General features: G+C 38.2%; 1 protein-coding gene across 2 annotated transcripts in view; it reads right to left on the bottom strand.

Annotated features, from left to right (window-relative positions):
* The window catches only part of spryd3 (SPRY domain containing 3), a 65,961-nt gene that overhangs the window by 39,666 nt on the left and 4,018 nt on the right, over window positions 1-22,277 (bottom strand). Inside the window, exons 4-8 of one of the 2 annotated variants that reach the window (XM_054769487.1) lie at window positions 18,857-18,981; window positions 18,024-18,159; window positions 17,767-17,955; window positions 4,725-4,874; window positions 2,840-3,151 (exon numbers count right to left, since the gene is read on the bottom strand). In XM_054769487.1, the coding sequence (XP_054625462.1) occupies window positions 2,921-3,151; window positions 4,725-4,874; window positions 17,767-17,955; window positions 18,024-18,159; window positions 18,857-18,981 (831 nt within the window). In that variant the 3' untranslated portion in view covers window positions 2,840-2,920. Of the gene's footprint in view, window positions 1-2,839; window positions 3,152-4,724; window positions 4,875-17,766; window positions 17,956-18,023; window positions 18,160-18,856; window positions 18,982-22,277 lie in introns of those variants that run through there. The other variant, XM_054769478.1, reaches the window with a different exon arrangement.

Here is a 22,277-nt window from a genome sequence, read left to right as displayed (position 1 = left end):
TTTAAATATTTTTTTTGTTTTTCCGTGTTTTTTTTTTTTACTCACTTTTTGTCCCTCGCACAACCTTATTTGTCTACAGCGTCCATTACAATTACATGCAAACGGCACAGTCAATCATGCAAATTAACCACAAACTCCACTCCCATGGAACCCGCTACCACAAATACATTGCAGTCCTTTGTCTAACCTTTATAACAATCCAGGTAAGTTTGATTTGTATGGTCACCATTTTGACTCAGAGCACATCAGACCATAAAGAGAACAGGGTTATCTTTTAATAGAACTCACACGGTGAAAGCAAAAAGATATACATGTGTAGGGAACCAATGTAGGTCTGTTTGTCTAACATCAGGCTCAAGCCTCCAGCTCCCCACATGATAACAAAAACCGTCTGACATTAACCGATGAATGGCTGAAGTGCGCAGAACAACAGAGTATCTGTGTGGATGTGTCCGGGCATGCTGACATAGATAAAACAGATAAATCTTGTTTGTTGAGGGGTAGACAAGGTGGTTGGGGGGAGTGGGCACATACTGTTCAGTGAAGCACTGAATAGTTAGTCATTTAACACAAAATTTGCCAAACTGTGTTCCAAAAATATTTATATATTTAGGTTTGTGAATTTGATTCATATATTTTTCCATATACTGTTATGTCATTTGATAAAACCAATGCCATTTTAAGACAAAACACTGACGGCATCCTTGATCTTAAAGAGAACAGTAAAGACGGGGGGTTGCCTGACCAGCCTGTGTAGAGGCAGGGTTCACTGTTTCTGTTGTGTGATGTAGGTGCAAAGCTAAAATACTGGCGATTATATGAGTACTTTCTGTACTATAATGTTGTGTTCTGCCATATCTATTTTGCTACATCAAGTTATACCTTTCATGTTAAAGACCTGGCTCTAATTCTGAAGCACACGTGGATTTACCTTTTCATTAAGCCTACATTGTCTTAATTCGATTTTAGTCAAGAATTCAACTGAAAAGGCTTGCAGGGCTGCAGCATCACAGTGGGAGGAAGGAATGCAATCTCGATGCAACCTAGGACAGTTATTCAATTTTCCCTATCCATTCCTTAATCCTAAAGCACAGCAATTGGATACAGAGGACTTTTTTTTTTTAAGAACTTGAGGGGTTTGTTTTTGTTACCCCTAAATTATTCCATTGCATAACAGAGCCTAGATCTGTCTTTGTTCAGTGTCCTGGCAACCAGTCTGTGTATCAGATGGAAAACAACATTTCAAGCATATGTACTGTACACTGAAACTCCTTAGGCTCTTATATTAAGACAGCGACAGATCATGTCAGGTCTGCATACTGCAATGGGGTCACAACACGACTTACTCCTAGATTTTCCCGATACACATGAAGGACATTTTTGATGATGGAACAGAAAGAAGAGAATAAAGAAAAAAATGGAACCCCCTTGCACTTTAATTAAGGGTTCATTTCCCATGATAGTATCAATTGGATAAAACAAAAGTTGAATAAATCAGATATATCAGATGAGATTATAGTATAATACATAACGGTATATCTAGTTGTCTTCTCATAGGAGCTACCGTCACAACATGCGGTACCCTAAAATATGTACAAGCCAACTTTTCTACCTTTGATCGGCTGTGTGAACATTTGGCAAAAAATGCATCCCTACCATGTTACATGTGCTATTATTTTTTGGTCTGACAAATAGGGGTGCATACAAAACTCTTTACCTTAATGGCACCAGTGCCGAGGTAAACGGTAGTAACCAGACTGAAAAACTACGTACCTATCAGTGCCTCATTTTGTTGCTAAATGAATACCGGCAGTTGCATCCATGCGTGAGCTGGAAGGTGCTTGTCACTGACATTTTTCCACAGAGGAAAAACATTTTTTTTCTTTTCTTTCTACTAGCATGAGCTAGCAGAAAATTTAATATATTCAATATATTTTTATGTGGTGCTGCGGTGCACATCACTGCTTGGATGCAGGATTAACTAGCACACAACGTTGTCACGGTAGTCTAAGTCATAATTGTGTATCAGATATCAATTTCTGCTGGAATTGTGCAGAATGTATGTACTTGAACATCAGACTGTATGCACCTAAAGTACTACTACTTTAAAGTTCCATGTGTTCTGTATTGCTGCTGGTTTTGCTGTGATGATTCTGACAGTTTGTTGCAAATGTTTTACATATTGGTGAATTTATTACTTACTTATACATGTAATTTCTTTTACATTATTGAAGTATTTAAATTGCAACTTAAATTCAACTTGCATGTCACAAATTTCTGTAAAAAGAAAAAGGCATGGTTTTTAGACTAAATGTATATCGTTTCCTTTCTTTAAGTATCACAGAGCTGCCAACATTTGGTGTTTTTTTTAAATAATTTTGTAAATAACTAATTTCTGGGGTATAAGCCGCTACTTTTTTCTCAAGCTTTCAAGATTCAAGAGTTTTATTGTCATATGCACAGTAAAACTGGTGGTTCTGCTATGCAATGAAATTCTTGTTCTGTTCATTCTCCCAAAAAAGAAAGAAAAGTGATGTGCAATACCACGGATTTCTTTTCCAATTCGATACTGAGTAAAATTCAAGCTGGCATTAGCGATACCATTCATTTCTGCAAATACACCTAACATGTCAGGTAAATTTAATGTAGTGTAGTTCAAATCATAGCATAGCTCATAAAAAAAAGAATATAAGACATCAGAATAATTTATTCATTTATTTTAAACAACTGCATAACGTTTAGACAAGGTCTCAATCATTTCATTTTTACTTTCCTCTGTGTTCCTGTTAATGGTAGACATTACTTCAAATTAATGAAGTATCAGAGTTTTAATATTTTGATTTGAGAAACGATTTTAGAGGCTTAAGATCTGGTATCGGAGGTATCGATATTTCAGTACTGATCTGCATATCACTACTCATCATGGAGAACACATGGAGAGGTGCATGTGATACGCGGCTTTCAGGTTGAAGGCGATCGATCTAGCGGCTTTTGCTCGGGTAGGCCGGTGGATCTTGGCAGCATGGAGCGGTGTCCGGAGGTCCACCGTCGCCGGTGGGTTTTGGGAGGCTGGATTGCTACGTGCTGGGGAGGACAGCACAGGCTCGGGGGCTGATTTGCCTCGGGGCGGGAGTGACACTGGTCGCGACAACTAAAGAAAAAGAGAAACCGCCGACTTGTGTGCTGAGGAAATTGTGTGGCTGTTCAGTTCAAACACTTGAAGAGGAAGACTTTAGTGGTTTTAGTTCCCAAGAGGAGGAGGATGGCGATAAATGACTTTTCTGGTAGCCTACTGTTTAATCACCTGTGTTACACGCACTGTTCAGAAAAATGCATTTATTTAATAAAAAGTAAAAAAAAAAAAAAAAAGTACTACTAATAATAATAATAATTAAAAGTTAAAAATTCTTTCTGTGTACTTATATCCCATGTTGCGACGTGGACACCTGTGGGTTATACACCGGTGCAGCCTATATACTGTATGTACAAATTTTTTTCTTTAAAAAGACTCTGGGAAGAGACAGGAGCCATATTTATTTATATGGGAGAGCACAGCTAAATATTTGTGCTTATCCAGTAAATGCAAAACAACCCTGGTTATAACAACAGCACAAACAAACGGGAAATGTGAAAGAAATTTAGATTATATCAGGTAATAGAAAATCCTTTAACAATAGAATGCGCTTGAGGCCATCTAGACTTAAGTAGATCTCTGGTCAATTAAAAAATAAAGAATATGCTCCAATGTCGTACACAGAGGCGCTTCAGATCAGCAAAGATTCCAACATTTCCCAGACCAGGCCTTTGGAACATTTATGCCACTGCATAAAATATTCCCTGCTCTCAATTCAGAGCTGGCGTCCCTCGTTTATCGCGGTTAATTGGTTCTGCATTTCAGTGAAGTAGGATTCAATATTAATAAATAGAATATTTTCGTAGTTACAGCATAGAAAACATGTTCATGACTTTCTAAAAAAGTTAAAAAACGTTTAAAAAAAAAAAAAACATTATTAGAGCCTAGTAGACATGAAATAACAAAGCTATAGTGACCTTTATACACGTATTACATAATATAGTAGACATTATAAGCAATACGACATAATAATTCACCGTTAGCATTGAGGAAAGGGTCGATCGCATGGCATTAAAAAAAGCGACAGCCTATCATCCATCCTCACTATGACGTTTGTCACTTAATTGATATACAAGTCAACCAGGCTGACAAGGGTCTGGTATACACAGAAGTACACTCCGACAATCCTGCTAGATTTGTTTACACCACATTGTGCACCGCTTATGCGCAGGGTGCTGGATCTCTGAAGTGACACGAGACGGCTGTCGCTTTAACCATAGCAATCTATCAAGCTAACTAGTTAGCCTCCAATTTAGTTCTTCTAACCTTAAGAATACGTTTGAAACTGAGTGGGGAAGAAGGACAAAGAAAGAAGCCAAAAACCTACCAAAAACCTAACTAGTTTTTGAAAAACCATGGGAGAGCAAGGGATGACTGTATTGGTCAGGTTTCCATTGCTGTAACTCTTATCTTAAGTGTTTATTGGATGGTAAACAGAAGGCAGCACAACAAACAAAAGCAAAGTACTTATTCATGCAGCCCATACAGTAAATATGCAGTACAAGATACAACATGCAGTAAAAATAAGAGCAGGTAAGGGCAAATAAACCTGCTGTTCTGTTCAGATAGTGTAAAGATGAAGAAAGCTCACCTTCCTTGCAAGACCCAGAGCAATGTAGCACTTCTCTCCGGCATCAACAATCTCCACTTCATAGTAATGGCAGCGGGTGGTAAGCGGCTGACGGGCTTGAGCTAAACCCACATCCATTATGCTTTTCCCTTTGCCAATGTACTCCAAGAGCTGAAGAAGAAAATACAGAAAGAAAAAATGAGTAAAGAAAGGATGAGGGTTAATAGGTTAAAAGGAAATTATACATGGCGCTAGGGGTGAAATTATTCCTTGAGTAATTTGAGTACCTCAATTACTAAAAACAATCTGAGTTTTTTATTCTGCGTCAACATACGTCACCAACGCGCTTACGGCATCCACACTGAGGAAGAAGAACGAAGCGGATGCGGAGACAAAAGGGAAGGACAACAAAATTTTAAAAAACAGACAGAAAATGAAGTGTGGGAGCATTTAAGGGTAAACAGCAAGTTGAACACTGTGACATGTATTCGTTGTAATGCAGCACTTACATGTTGCTGCAACTCCTCTGAAGACACCCAGAAGGCGCGAAAGAACCAAGACAAGGTAAAATTAACATAGCGCAAATAACCAAGATGAACTTTACATAATAGCTCTTAGCTGTGTGGCGGGCTAGCTTTCTCTTAATTATGGCTAATGTCGAATGTGTGGATAGTTTATTACAATGGGGTGCGCTTAAAGTTAACGTGACTTCATACTGGGTTTATTTCATCTGCAAAAAGACAGCACTGTGAGTAAGTATGTAGTATGGAAAATAAAAACATCTTAGCTCACTAATCAGTAGCTGGTCATTTCTAGCAAACAATATTCGGTAATGGAACAAGGAAGTGTGTGTCTCACTCTATTAGTTGATGGATAAAACATCCTAATGCACAGGTCTCAAACACAAGGCCCGGGGGTCAGATATGGCCCACCACATCATTTTATGTGGCCCGCGAAACCCTGGATGTCAGTGTCAATAATGCACTTCACCTTTGTCCTTGTAAATGTATTTGATCTGTCATTTTGACAGAAAAATTGTAAGTTTAGGGTTCTTAAATGCATAGCCATCAACATACTGTAATATGTAATTTAGCCTTAATAATGGCAATTAACTATCCTTCTTCTCCTTTTCCAATAAATCATTACGGTCTCGGATGGATAAAAGGAAGCAGCTGAACTAACAAACAGCATGCGCCCACTAAGCATGGAAAGTTTGTTCCTAACTTTGTTCCTAACTTTACACAATGTAAATTAAAGAAATAAAACTGTTGATTACCTAAAATGAATTATCTAAATGAAAGCAAATGGTCGTTCATGATTAAGTGAAATGTCTTATCTTCTCTTGTGTATTTAAAATTGCTCTTTAACCAAGCAAAAATATGTTTTATCTGATTACTCAATTAATCGAAGGAATTTTTTAGTAGAATACCCATTCCATTTTCCTCCGCTTATCCGGAATATTCAGTAGAATACCTGATCATTAAAATATTTGATAACTGCAGCCCTACACGGTGCACTTTGCACATTTTGGTCCTGGTTCACTTAGTGTTCATACTGGCATCTTAAATCAAAAGTATCCCCGTAATACGCATAATACGATCTAACAAGGTGACACTTACTCTGCCAGAGTTTGCTTGCAAGCATACCACAGCGTCTTACGTCAACCTCAAAGGACCCAGGAAGCAGCTTGGTAATAATAAACTACTGCAATGGACAAATAAATAGAAGTGAGGTGCTTTAGTTCTGCCTTTAGCAGAGATCTGCGTTCTACAGAGTGCCATTGTAGTTATCCTTTGAAAAGAGAAAACAGACAAACTTGAATGATATGTACAGTAGTTCCACAAGAGAAAGACTTCTTTTTAAGTAGCGTATGCATGAAAGTAGGCAACATGTTTGACTGACACCTTGAAACCTATTCAGGCCTTTAATAAATGGCTCAATGAATATCCTGCAAGTATGAACAACCACAACAGATTGCATGTGGAGTCCATAATGATTATGTAATCATTTTCAGGTCTACATTAGGCTTTATCGACCAAACATACTGTATAAAACTGGGTGGATATCAGTGAGTAGATGGGCAGCTAAGCAACCACAAGCCATAGGGCTGAGAACATTTTCTGTTATGTGATTGCATGCATTAAGCAAAAAGAGCAAAATTAACAAAACGCCCTCAGTTTGAAAGTCCAGGATGACAAGACACTGTGGGGGTGGACAAAATTACTTCTGTATTGTGACTTTTGTTTGCACACACAAGCGTGCGTGCGTGTGTGTGTGTGTGTGTGTGCGTGTGTGTGCGTGTGTGCGCGTGTGTGCGTGTAACCCCACCTGGGTGTGCAAGCTTTTACTAGCCAGTCACTTGAGGGCCACACCTGATATGAACACTTTTTTATCAGTCTAAAAAAATAACATGCATCTCAATTAAGATATTACTACTTTCCATGTCTGTTATTCTCTGTTGCTTGGTAACAAACTGAAAACAAATCAGAAATGCAATGTGCCAACAGGTTCCATGCGAGTTGCTGAGCTCGGTAGTTTAACGATAAATTTAACTTACAGTATATTCCTGTGCAGTTACAGTTTATGCAGTTACATTTTACAATTACAAAAATACACAATCTGTTTTACTCTTCAGTGAAAACCTTTCCGAAGTTCAGTCTGACCATGCCAATCTCACCATACCAAAAAATGCCCAGAGAAAGCGAGGCAGCTCATTTAAAACCCAGACAATGTTTGGAACCGCTTTGATAAACCACATACTTGTCCCCGCTGAACTGACAGCATGTGCTCTGTTGGGAACAGTTTGATGGGCAGTCACACCTATTTTCCCCTTTTTGCTGCTGAGTAATGGAAGCAGAGAGACATAGCCTTGAGCAAACCATGCCTCACAGAGATAGCTGACAATCTCCCGGTCTCGCTTCCCTCACTCCTATAATTCAGAAGGGTGAGAATGGTGATGATAGTGTGCAAGACTTGTTTTGTTGGGCTGCTGCCAGGGAGATAAATGTAACATCCAGAGAGTGGCCGTGTCATTTTCCTGTCAGTTCTAATGGGAGACACCTCTTCTTTATTATCACAAGAATAGGACTCAAATATAGCATTAATGCTGCAGGATTCCAGCTGATTCCTACCTTTTTTGTTATAACTGTCTTTATTGCAATATTACATAAAATAACTTTTCTAGTGTCATTTTAGTTTTCACTCACTAACATTCTTTTATGCCCCAAATTTGTTAGCCGAGTTTAATAGTTTGAAGTAGATCATCAACGGATTGCAACTGGTCGAGTAAAGAAAAACATTTATGGCGGTGGCATAAAAAAGTGGATCCTTGCACATTCATGATTTAGTATCCACCGCAAATTTGCAGATTTTTGATAAATTATATTATTTTCTTCTCAAAAATAGGCCATTTTTTCCAAAGAAAACACATCCCATTTACCATAAGTCTAAATTTTTCCACTTCCACTCCTTATCTATCAAGTGTCAACAGAGCAGACAGGTGATTCCGGTGCTTGTTTTTCAAAATAAAGTTTTGTGAAACGTTTTTTATATATTATTTTTTTATATGATATTTTATATATATTTTATTTCCAATTAATTGAGGTCAATATGTAAATAATAGGCTATACGTGTATCTATATACTGTAGCACAGGGGTGCTCACACTCAGCCTGTGGGCTACTTTGTCCCAAAGATCTACCTCCTACTATAAAAATAGAGAATATATATTTATTTATTTTATTTATAAATATGAGTATTTATGTACATTGTACATGTACATCAGTGGTGCACACAATCAAAAATGATCTACCTCTTACTATAAAACAAAGCATATACACGCCTGATCAAAATCTTAAGACCAGTTGAAAAATTGCAAAAATTTTGGAAAACATTTGGATCTTAATGAGGTTTTAAGTAGAGCTACAATATACAAAAGCAAGAAGGGGAATGAGACAAAAAACATTTGGAACTTAATAATAGTAGTAATTTAAACAAAACAAAAAAGACTGAAATAGGTTGTTTATCACCTGATCAAAAGTTTAAGACCACTGGCTATAAAAGCCAAAATCTGCTAAACATGTTCATTTTCTGTCATTTTCTACCTTCACCTCTGCACATATGTCCATTCATACACTGCATTATTTATAAAAAAAAATTAAAACTCATTTCCAAGGTGTGGCGGCTTTCATGGGGCCGTGGCACCCCTCCACGATCCATTACATGTCGCAGAAACCCTGACGAAACACTGTTTTTGTTCCCATCTTTCATGAGCTGAACGCAAAGATCTAAGACATTTTTCAATGCAAACATAAGGCCTATTTCTCTCAAATATTGCTCACAAATCATTCTAAATCTGTGTTAGTGAGTACTTCTACTTTGCACAAAAAATCCATCCACTTCAAAAGTGTTGTATATCAAAATGCTGATTATAAAGCATGATTACTGCACAAGCGTGCGCCTTGGACCAGCCCCAATAAAAACCCACTCCAAAATGTGAACTTTTACTGTATTGTGGGGCGGGGTAGAGAAAATCAGTCAACAACATGCAACATGAGGTGATGCTCGTGGATGAATAGCACAACAATGGGCCTCAGGATCTTGTCACTGTATCGTTCAAAATGCCATCAGTAAAATACACCTGTGTTCGTTGTCCATAACATACGCATACATTACAAAAAAGTAGTGTAGGGGTAAACCTGGATTGTGACGTTAGTGAACAATGGCAATTGAAGAGAGACGGGGACGAGCTGAACCTAATCTAAGAATTACACTTTTATTGCAAAATACTAATCTGAAATTGGAGGAGAACGTCGATGTCAAGCTAGGATAGTAACCGGATAGTAACCCCCAAGAAAACCGAAGATCTACTGAAGTCTAAATTGCTCGTTAGGGAATACAATAACTGACTAGTCCTTAAAGGCAACTGAAAGAAACCGTCTGAGGAAAATGTGTAAATTATTACAGATAGTAGCGTCTTTCTAGACAACGGCTATAAATATTAACTTTTAAATCACTCCATGGCCTGCTGCTAATAAAAGGATAAGCCAAATTTGTACATGGGATACACATACTTGTGCAAGCATGATAATATTAAAAGAGCCTAAACATCAATGTGGTGCCAAAACTGGTTACAACCAATCTATCAGTGCTATGTGATACAGTGACTGTGAGGTGATGAATGCACTCCAGTTGTCATCACTTTGTTTATTTTGCAAACAGTCCTAAATGACATGAACAAAAGTGATGACAATCACTTCTCATAAACCGTACCAACAGTATTATATCTTTCAAATATTTTTTCTTAGAAAGTTTAAAACCTAAAAATCAATCAATGCAAATCAAATCACTTTTCCCAAAACGTTCTTGTTCAAGCGTGGAGTCCATTAATACATACATGTGATATCACCATTGATATGGGCTACAAAGCACCCCAACAAAAACACAACAAGCCAATGCCATTACAATACAGAAAAATCAGTCGAATGAAGAATCACAGCATTAGTACAGATTGATATTTCGCTCAGTATGCCTGACAGCCACACTGCCTGCACCTATAAAAATACTAAAAGTCATGCTAAATTTGATCTGGGAGTGATCACTTGTCATAGGCTACATCTAGTGTGATAACATCTATGACTACCATTCATTTCACAATACAATAAGCAGACACTTTGCAGGCGTCAGTCCGTGGTTGCTCTTAGGTTGCTGTTAAGAGTCAAGGATACATTTGGCCTTTCACTGACACCTCATCACTCACCCAACATATGTGGCTGTTCATCACCCTTTCATTCACTTCATTATATCAGCATGACCACTGCTGAGGAAACAATGCCCAAATCAACATGCACCTCTAAAGCCACCAACCGTTGCCAGATGAAAACTAAACATGAATGATGGGCACATTCTTCACTGCCTTAATTCACTTGAACATGGTTATTCAAAGTAACTAATGCCAAGTTTTAAGTGTGGCCATTTTTCATTGTGTGAGTAATTATTAAATAGTCTCCATAGTGTTGAGTCTGTGTAACCAGTATTACGCCCATAGAAGATGTGGACGCCATAGGCCAGCATTTCAAAGAATCACATACACAGCTGCGCCTTTACTATACAAGCAACCTCGTATGCTCATGTGTCATAATGATAACTGTTTCTGAAATGGTAAATAATATCTAAAAGAGGAATGAAGTGCAATATGACAGCTATCTAAGTATCAAATTTATTATGAAATACAGGTCATGAAAAGTCACAATTCTAAGGTTCCAATTAGAGCTGCAACAATTGTATGAATCGATTCATTGATTACGCAATTTTTTTTATATTATTTTCCTATTTTGGTATTTGATTGTTTTTTGATTTAAAAAAATTAAATAGCCTCTGATTTCTGCTTCTTGAATATTAATATGTTTTAATGCCCGTAGTCATCCATGAAAGCAGACCTATTATCTTTGTGGTTGAGGCAAAACAAGATATTCACACACATCAACATTGATTTTGGAAAACAGTGATCAACACTTTTGCTTCTTTGCTGATATGTTGCCGACCAAACCACTACTGTTTGTAGTTGATTCATACTGATTAGGTCCGTTTAGGCTAGGGATGTAAATCGCTTTGTGATTTGAATGTAGATGCACAGGTTACGATGCGATTAAAACAAATTTACTATAGATATTATAAAGACATTATATTTTAAAAACAACAATTCAATACAATTCGATACAGCGCACAAATTATATGATTAGATTCGATCCGAATCAATTTGATTCTACAGTTTATGTTTGTTGATGTAGACCAGGGGTCACCCACGTGGTGCCCGCGGGCACCAGGTAGCCCCCCACGACCACATGAGGTGCCCGCAAGCCTGCTTTTCATTCAGGTTTTCAGTTAATATTGAAAGAACAGTAGAAAGAAATACATTCTGAAATACAAAATGTGAGTTGTGGGCACCAGCATTTTGTTAATGTTCTGGTAGAACAAGCATATTCACTTTGTTTGGGTTTAAAATAAGCTCTGAAAATAAATGTTACAAAAATGAGTAGCTCTTGGCCATTTTCATTTTGTAAAAGTAGCTGTCACAAGGAAAAACGTTGGTGACCCCTGATGTAGACATTAATATTACATTATAAAATAAAGAAGCCAATTCTGCAAAAGTGGCATTCTTATAGTATTTTCAAATGTGCAAAAGAGCACATCATATCCCCAAGTATGATGTAAGGCAGGGGTCCCTAACCACATCAAATTTTCAGGCGTAATGATTACAAAACACTGGAAAAAAATTACGTAAATGGATATCAATTTTGGAAACACGGGCCATTATTTTATTTAAAAAATAATATACAGTAAGAAATCCCATAGTTTTGCATATGTTCTCTTGCGAGCGGCGACCTGTCCCACTTTGACAGTCCTTGAATGCACCATCTAACTTTTTCCCACGCTGCACAGATATATACTATCTGTGTAATACTATACTGTATTTTCCCGTTTGTCTTTCACCTCCTATTTGGTCCCAAATGCTGATACTATGTGGGAATACATAAAGGTAAGATTTGATATACATAAAGGTAAGATTTAATGTCATTATTGAGAGCTAATGTGAATATGTGGTTGTAGGATTTGTGCATAATCTCAAATTAATTCATGCTAACAAACAGCGACGTAAAATCTTCTCTCTGCAAAACAAACTCCAGGTTTGTATTGGTGGATTGTCGCTCTGTATTCATTGAGTGCTTTTAATTAGATGTTGCCCTGTCTTTGTTTTACAAAACACATAATATATGATAAATTCGATCGCAATAATGTACACATTGCTACTATTTACATCCATTCTTGTATTCAGTCACGGTAAGATACAGTGAATATGCGACGATCCTTTCGCCAGCAGCCCAGGCTCTTGCTTTGTTTAAGAGACGCACTTTCAACTGGTTGCTAGTCTTGCGATACCTGGTGCATGTCTCTACAATGGATTAATATAAGGATTTATGGCTGATTCAGGAGGCTTCTACAGGTGCAACCATATCTCTCGCTTGTCAAACCGGATATCTGGTCACATCGGTTTAACTTTCACAACCCTTTTTAGGGCCTAACCGATTACTCGATTAATCAAAACAACAAGCTTCAGATGAATCGACAAAGAAAATAATCGTTGCAGTACCAAGTACCAAATGTATAATGTGTAATTACGTGACATGACATCAGCCAAAAACCCTTAGCTTAACGCATTTGTCCCATTGAGCTGCATACTTCTGCACATTTTTGGTCAAAATCAATTGCATCCAAAATTAGCCTTTCACAACCTGCTCTAAGGCGGAGCTGATCATTTGAAGCACATCTTGAGAAGCAGAGCACAGGAATGAAGATGCGCTGCACATATACAAGGGAATTAGAGGAAAACGGGAGATGTAAAAACGATGTTGCACAAAGACGAGAAAATCATCAAGATTGCAACAATTTATATGAACTTTGTAATGCTTTACAAAAACTGAATAATCATATCATTGGAAAATAGTCCGAAAATATCTGTAGCGCCTGAAGAAACGAGGGGAAAAAAAGAAGATTGCAAGAGCTGAGAACCGACAGTAAGATAGGCGGTCATTCAGAAATGAAACATTTGTCATTTTTTTAGTTGTACTCATTTTCACTTCATTTATTACACTAACTTTACCAAAAGGGCCAGGGTTGGGTATCCTTTACATATTATCTGATATCAAATTTTGCCGAAAAACAATGACAATTTTGTGACATGCAAGCGGAACAAAATAGCAATTTAAATACTTTAATAATAACTACAAAATAAATACACCAATATGAAGTAAAATCCACAGCAAATTGTCATAATTATCACAGCAAAACTGGCAACAATACTGAACACAGAGATTTAAAAGAATGTGCATTAAAAAAAATTGCAAAATTGCAAGATTTTACAGTAGCGTAAAATCTATTAACGCACCTGAATATAAGTCACACCCACTAAATAAAAAAAAAAAAAATCAATGTTTCACATATACAGGCCGTACTTGCCTATAAGCCGCAGGTGTACACGTTGTAACTAGGCATAGGCCGGTTACTAGTTTCAAGGTATACTAGGTATGAAAAAGTCATGGTTTCAAAACCACTCACTTTTTGTGTCATACTGTTTTTACGATATGAGAGAAAGTGGAGGCCAAGTGCAGCCACTCCATGGAAATACTTTGTCCCATCTTGTTTTATTCCTTGCAGTCAAAACTGGGCTTCGATGTGTTGAAACCACAGGCGTGTGCTGTGTTGCCATACATCAAGCATAGATAGCACAGGCGTTGTTAGCTGCATCGTTAGCACTGAGTGGCACCAGTACAAATGCGCTGTTGTCGGTCAACATATTACTCAAGTCGAGAGTCACCAAATGTGGAGATGTTATTGAGAAGGAGACAGGAGTGGAGGATAAGTGGTATAAAGTGTTTACTCTCCACTGAACAACAAGCAACAGCCACTTAATGGGGACCTATTATGCTTTTGCTCTTTTCTGACCTGTACAGTATATGTTGTTACAATGTTGTATTCTCGTGTTAAACAATACCAACGCGTCAGATAATGAGGTTTGACCAGTCATAGTGGACCGATCCCCACAGCTGGCAGGGGAGCCGGGCACTTCTCCAGACGTCCGAACACCTGGCTTCACTCCGCCTGCATAACATGACATATCCCATTCATAGAAAACTTCAATCTGTTTTGGAAACGCTTCTCTGTGTATAAGCAAGATGGTATCCATGTAAACCACAAAGGGAGCTACATGCTATCAGCGAATCTTCAGTTCGTCATACAAAGCTACCGGAGCTGACTGTATGCTTTGCGTCATGCACTGCTCTCCTCTGACAGCGCCCCCTGCGTCCACTATCACGGACCATAAATGTCTGGAATTAGTAAACAAAATTGATCCAGATACTAATTTTATAAATATAGTAAAAAATAACCCTAATGACAATACAAACTACTGTCTTAACAGTGCAACAATTTTTAAAACTTAAATGTGGACTTCTAAACGTCAGCTCACTTCCAAACAAAGCTGTCTTAGTGAATGAATTGATTTCAGACCATAACGTTGACCTATTTTGGAGACCTGGTTAAACTGGAAATGAATCCATTCCTCCCAATAACATTAACTTCCACATCCCCTGAGAATCTGGTAGGAGAGAAGGAGACGCAGCCATCTTTGACTCAACTTTACCAGTATACCCAAAACCTAAACTCCATTCTCAAACATTTGAAAGCATCGCTCTCAATATTTCACACCCAGCCCAGAAGGAACATAAGCACTTACTACTTGTCATTGTGTACATCCCCCCCAGCCCCTATTCCGAGTTTTTAACTGATTTCCCAGAGTTCCGATCAAGCCTAGTAATTAGTATAGATAAAATAATCATAGAGGGTGACTTTAACATTCATATGGATGTAAACAATGTCAGGCTAGCCTCCTCATTCACTTATTCACAACTGGGTTCTCCCAGGTAGTGGCTACCCACTGCCATAATCACACACTTGACCTTGTCCTCATCCACACACTTAACAATATTTCCAGATGATCCTGTTCTGTCTGACCATTGTTTAGTCACATTTGAATTACAAATAGCTAACTACACACCAGTAGACAAAACCGTATTTACCAGATGTGACTAAATTCAAAGATGCTATCGCCCCCCTTCTCAATTCACTGCCCTTCATTAACCTAATAAACAATACTAATACCAGTCAAACACAGATTGATGAGCTCGTAGACACCACAACCTCCGTCCTACGAGAAACTCTCAACTCTGTCACCCCATTAAAACTAAAAAAAGAGGAACCCAAAGAAATCTTCCCCATGGTACAATTCCCAGAATTGCACATGAAGTGCTTTGCGCACACTATAAACCTTGCAATCCTACTTCCACGCGGTGTTCCCAGTGTCACTCATTAGCTCCAGTGGGTGAGACGGGAGACACTTTTTTTTCCCATCTGATTTCAACAGCCGCCGCAGGTCAAGCAGTACAAGCAGAAGCTGTAGTAATTCTGTACTTGATCAAACTTACTTTTTGTCAGATCAAAACACAATTGCTGCAGACTTCCAAATGTGATACTAGCATCCACTTCACTACTTCCTGAATTTTCACTCTAAGCATAATGGGAACTGTAGTTTTTTTAGCGCAAACAAACCTAATCTGCTAAATCAATTTTACATGTGTCTTTACATAACTACCCGCCAACATAAATGGTTATTAGTAGAAGCTCGTTAACCCATAAAAATCCATAAATTAGCTGCATCATTGTTTAAGCCACAGGGTTCAAAGCGCGTGAAAAAAGTAGCGGTTTATAGTCTTTTTTTGCGGTATTTGAAGTTCATACATTCCGCAAAATTTATATACAATTGTGGCGAGTAGTGAGTTGTTTTTTTTAATTGAGCAAAATGAATTTCGTGTAACGACCTGCTTGTGTTGTAACCTTGATGCTCAGAATTCCAGTGTTGATTAATGTATCTCGCCATGAGTGGTGGGTAATGAGGAAGTGTTGTGTTGCTAGTGTGGAGAGCGATGGAAAAATGTGTGTTCGAGTCCAAGAATAAAGTGGTTGCAGAATACAAAGCACTACTTTTGGTGTGATAAGGTTGGCAATAAAGTTTAAAAAAGTGCGTCAGACTCTGTGTACCTCTGTTAGGACGCTACATAAATTTCAAGATGTTACTTCTACAAATCACCTTCAAGCACTTTTTGCAGGTGGCGGAGTCTACATCTTTTGAAGTGAAGTAAAACCAAACTTTCTAGTGTTTCGACCTGAGCATTTCAGCTTCACCGTCATCTGTGTAGGTGAAAAACTAATGTAACACTATCACGACAGTTGACTCAACAGTAACAATACCTACTTTTAGGCTCATTTCAGTGCCACTAAATTAATAGCAGCAAAATGAGGCACAAATAGATACTTACCTTTTTGGTCTGTTTACTGTTGTTTACGTTGGCACCAGTGCCATTATGGTACAGAGATTCAGTACGCATCCCTGCAAAGGGCAATTAAATTCTATGGAGATTGGTTGAAAACTGACTTGGCACAGTGCTGAAAATGAACACAAACAAGGCATTTTACGATAGCTAACACCTGCCATCTTGTGTGACTTGCTGTAATGAAAATGAATCGAGCTATTGCAGAAGAATGATGCCTATATTTGAAGAGAATTGGTTGAAAAATGGAAAAATTATAAACGTTTGGTTATTTGGTTGATAAGTGGTAATTGATCTAATTTTTGCATTTTTGATCTCACTGACTTCAACCAGTCGTGGTTCAACGTCTGTAGACTGGGTGACATGAAAGATGTACTTGGAGAATTAAATATAAATTCACACTGTAGATAAATTGTACATAAATAATAAACGACATAAATAATACTCAGACTCATTGCCTTCAGTGTTTCAGCAATTTGTCTCGTTACTAATCCTAACGTCAGCAGTACTAGAACATTCCCATACTCAAGTGCAAAAACACAGTAATTGTGACCCCAATCCAAAGCCGGCAAGATCAGACACAGACGGAGACATCATTTAAACTGAAGCCTCGAGCAATGCCCAAACGTTCAAGAGTATTAAGTACCGTTGTCAACAACAGCAAATTGGCAAAAGGAACGATAGTTGAAGGATTTTATTAAGTACAAAACAAACAGGGAGCTGGCAGAAATCCTAAACAAGCCACATGGTGATCTCTCTATGTCAAAAGACACAATGTATACTGTGTGCAATGTGTAACTGGTATGTTTTCAAAGGCATCACTCAGCTCAAGGAACACAAAAAAGCTGCTGATATTTACAGTATTTCAACATATATACTTACTGGCATATACTTGTATGGCCATTATTTCAGACTCAACTGTGCACAGTCAGCAATGAGATGAAACCAGTTAATAATACAAATACCGTATTATCCCTACAGCACAGGTGTGCAACCAGACTGATTTGATGTTGAACACAGTTTAACACAAATCTTTGCTTTGTTCCAAATGAAAAAAAATCCAAATATTGGATTGTTACTTTAAAAATTATGCTGCTAAAGTCGCAAGTTAGTCTGTCTTACCGTGCCGCTCACTCTGACGTCATAAAGTCGACCCCAGTCGTCGTCATGGCTGTCCACCATCATCATTGTGTCGTCCTCCTCCAAGAGCCACTCTGCCTGCAAGTCCACCTTCACTTCTTCCCCCATGGAGTGCATCCCTACTGCAGGGAAAAGCCCTTCCGCCATGACAAGAATATCCACTGACCCCACCTGGGAAGGTAAAAATAGACTTAGCATTACAGACAGAATATCCCAGACAAACACTTGATGACACCTACCTCTTTGCCATTCTTGGTGAAAAAGACGGTTTTGAAACCTGCTTCAATAGTTTTGGGGTAAATTCCACAGCCAATGCGGTCACCACGGGCACATTTTGGCCCAAACTGCTGTCCCACAGGATTTCCATTGTATAACCTCAATAAAAAAGGACATACAGATTTTCAAGTTTTAGGGCATATACACTACAGCAGGGGCCTCCAACTGACACCACAGTTAAAGAAGAGGTGAGCTATTTGTGTTTTACTTATATGACTGGCAAAATTGAAATTGTACTTTATTTGCTATTTTGTGGTAATTTCTCTTTTAAATCGAGGCATAATGTATGAGTAATAAAAATACTAAGAGTTGAAGCAAATATTGTTTGACCCTTTAGCGAGTACTCAAAAACAGCTGGCGAGCTACTGGTAGCTCAGGAGCTACCTGTTGCTACCTGCACGACAGTGTGCATGTTTTATACAAACATGTAAAGTACCAGTCAAAAGTTTGGACGATAAAGCCTGTCTGCTGTGTATGTTTAGTTCTGAGCCGACCGATTTTTTCAATGGATGGCTGTACACTAAACTTTTACTAATTCATAAATTATCTCATTTGTTACTAAATGGTAAACAAAGAAGAAAAACATCCAAATCAAGTTTGTTGTTGGTTGCATGCCTTGAAAGTTAATGTGCAGTAAGTCTGGTCTTCCTGTGATCAAAGAAAAATGTGTCAAAAAGTGAAAACCCGCAAGAGTGTGAGATCAAGTACTACTTTTGTAGTTACATCAACAGGAATATGCCACAATCCATTTCTTCACACAAGGCAAGACACCCTTGATGAGTGTGGCATGACTTACTTGCCGTTGTCAGCGTGGTAAGCTACAGAGTATGGCAGCCAGCCTGGCTGGTGGTCCAGCCTGTAGAATTTATGCACCAGGCCTACGGCGATAGTCCCTCTCACGCCAGTGTCCACTATTGTCACCTACACAGATATGGATGCAAAAATCAGAGGCATTATCTCACTACAGCTCCGCTTTTACCCACTGAAACCCCAAACAGCAAACCTGTGAACAAGGGAACTTTTGTGCCACATTACTTACAATTTACTGTAAGAACCTCTAATGTCAAAGTCTGGCTGTTTCTGCCTGCAGTTAGCCTGCCTTGTGCATCTGATTCACAGTTCAGCAGAGATGAGAAATATATACGGCTTTAAAATGATGAACATTTTTTATCAGATAAATCACAGTTTAATTAATTAATAATGCTTAATCACCATTAGCAACTATGTCTGAAATATGCCAATTTTTACTGTATTTAATCAACAGAAAGATAAATGACAGGACAAGATTATATATATTTGTATGTATTAACAGCTCCAAATGAACTGAATGTCAATCAAGCCAAAAGATACCACACAAGTCTAAAAATCAATTTGTCTAACACTAGTCTCTTTAATAGTAGCAGAACATTTGACTCACACTTTAAACCGTGTTTTTATGAGCAATCAGGGGTCGCTTTCAAAGGCATAGCTTAATTTAAGGTAAAGTTTTCAGTGTATTTTCCAGCATACTTAAATGTAGCAAATTGTACATGCAAATTAAGAGTTACGAAGTGAGCGATAAGAATATCCACTTCATGTTTTTCTTTATCGTCCCGTTTATTTACACACACACACACACACACACACACACACACACTATAAAGCTGTTTTTGTGATGTTCATGTTTGTGAGTGTCCCTGAATGCATCTTGTGTTCTTGTAATGAGAATGAGAAAGTGTCGTTCCCAGGATGAACAGACTAGAGACGTGTGTGAGTTGGAGACACATACAGTATATGATGTTGTACTGCTGTTGATGTGTTCAGGTCAGAATTAAATTATAAAAGATAGTCAGACTCTGTGTGACTGTGTGGGAATGCTCCACTGTGCTCACGTTTGCCATCATAACAGAGAGGCGTGTTGTATATATATTTGTGTGTGTTTAGTTAATTTAAATATGGTTGTATTATAGTTAAGAATATGGTAGTGTTGTGCAATAGATGTGATAGTTATGTGAAATGACATGTTTGAACGACAGGTGTCGCTAATTCGCAAGGTTGTACAGAGCGTAGTTCAGGAAGTCAGAACAAGAAACCCGAAAAAGTGATACAGACGCATGTTGAACGTATGTTGTGTTACGAAGTAAAGAAAAACCAAGAAACGACACTTCTGACGTCAACTTCATTCTGTGACTAGCAACGAAGTTACAGCTAAGTTACCACAAGGCGTGCTTGCTCTGGTGCGCATGCGTTAATTGCACACACAAAAAATGTAATGTAATTAATGAAATAAATTAGTTGCCGCCATTAACGCGTTATTTTTGAGAGCCCTAGAAATACACTGGTAGACCAAAACTATCATGAGAAAACACGTGTTTTTATAGCACACAGTGATGTCATTTTCACATTGTCATGTTCATAGTCACACTCTGTGTACACAACTAGGCCCTTGTGGTGAAAAATGTTTCTTCCTCCCTTAGAAGCTAATGTTCTCTGTGAATATTTGTTCAGAACAGGGGTAAGCAATATAGATCCCAAACTATCACGTAATTTTGGCAGTTTCTTATGTTAAAACTGCTGCACATTAGGTAAAGCCATGTTCTTGGGAGTGTGACTGACTCATGACCATGATAATGTGAAGGTGGCAAAGCTACATAACCTGACAAGACTACTATTAATTAGGGAGGTTCAGGATCAGGATCAGGATTGGCTGCCCATTCGCTGTATTTTGAAGATCGGTTAATATCGGCTTCCGCCATGAGATCAAGCCGATCCGGTTGCCGTATTACATTCGTAACTCTGGGCCACACTCCAACATGGTAGGTGCGGTAATGCGCCTCAGAGCTGGTTGCCACTCGACTCATGCCACTTGCAAGAAGAAAACGCAACACCACAATGCAGACATGTCCGTAGTGTACCATGGTGAAGTTAATTTCACGTTGGGAGTTGGATATTCGGCTCCGTAGCTACAACGGTAGTTCCCCCTCACTGTTCCCGGACTGCTGTTTCATTGTGCATGGGAAGTGCTGCTCTAACCGCTGGTTGTTTACACTAGGCACCATCAATAAATTACTATTGCATTGAAGAAAGTTTGTTAAACAAAAATTTCATATATTCTAAATCATCACACCACAAATTGATCTATAACCATGTCAAATGATTAGACCTACCCTAAAAGTATTTTGCACGCCCATTTTTTCCAAGTTTATCCTTTATTGGATGGACTTTTATTGGATCTTTTATTGGATTAGGGACCTGTTTTCACAGAGGTTTGTTACAAAAGCAGAACAATATTGCTGGTCATGCTGTAGAATAAAAACGTTAATTCAGCAATACTTTGATTGCACTATTTTTAATGCTTTGAAGAGCTATTTTCATAGCCATATTCAAGTCCACAAATTCATGTTTGTAACAAAAGCTTATTATTAAAAAAAAATAAAAAATCGATACGGGATCGGACAGGCAAAACTATAAAAAAACATTTTTAAAACATCGGATCAGATCGGAAGCCAAAAAATGTGGACCGGCAGATCCCTACTATTAATAGTTGGTTTGTTCGTGTTCTATCTTCAAGTTGCCATAAAAAACATGCTTCCTATTATAAATTTAAGTGACACAATCAGGCAAAAACTCTACTACTTTACTACTATTTTAACCAATGGTTGCTCATATGTTAGTTTTTTCATTCCAGATTGTTTAGATCGCCAGGCTTGAACACTGAAGAATACATCTCTATAGTGTACCTACTTTTTTCTCTACAAGGACTGGAATGTGCTCAGTGATGAGCCTTTAGTTAGTAGCATTGACATATGTTCTACTCAAAAAATCGAGTCAGACAAGTGGAATGCTGCAGATGTTTGAAGAAGACAGCGGTACTGAGAAAGGAGAAATTGAGTCTGTGTGAAAGCACAGCCAGGAGAAACACCAGGAAAGCGATGATGCATACTTTGACAGTAGGCTGACCTTTAGCAGAAGAAAACCTCGCAAATGTTTGAGATAACTGGACAGCATGTGCGTCACAGCTGGAGAATTTCATCGTGTAAAATGTAATGGTCGCATTAAAGTCCATTTGTTTAAATGTCAGAGGGACCTATCGAGCTCGGAATCTGATGTCTCATTTAAATACAAACATTGTTATCTTGAAAACTTTCGTGCGAGAAAGATCCCGGGGTCAGACGTTGCATTTTAAAATAAATGTCAAAAGTGGCACAAATCAGAGGCACCTCGTAGCCACAATCAAT

This window comes from Dunckerocampus dactyliophorus, chromosome 1 (genome assembly GCF_027744805.1).
Source record: "Dunckerocampus dactyliophorus isolate RoL2022-P2 chromosome 1, RoL_Ddac_1.1, whole genome shotgun sequence".
In the NCBI taxonomy this organism is placed as follows: domain Eukaryota; kingdom Metazoa; phylum Chordata; class Actinopteri; order Syngnathiformes; family Syngnathidae; genus Dunckerocampus; species Dunckerocampus dactyliophorus.
The sequence above is the reverse complement of the archived record's forward strand: the minus strand, read 5'-3'. Positions and strand labels throughout refer to the sequence as shown.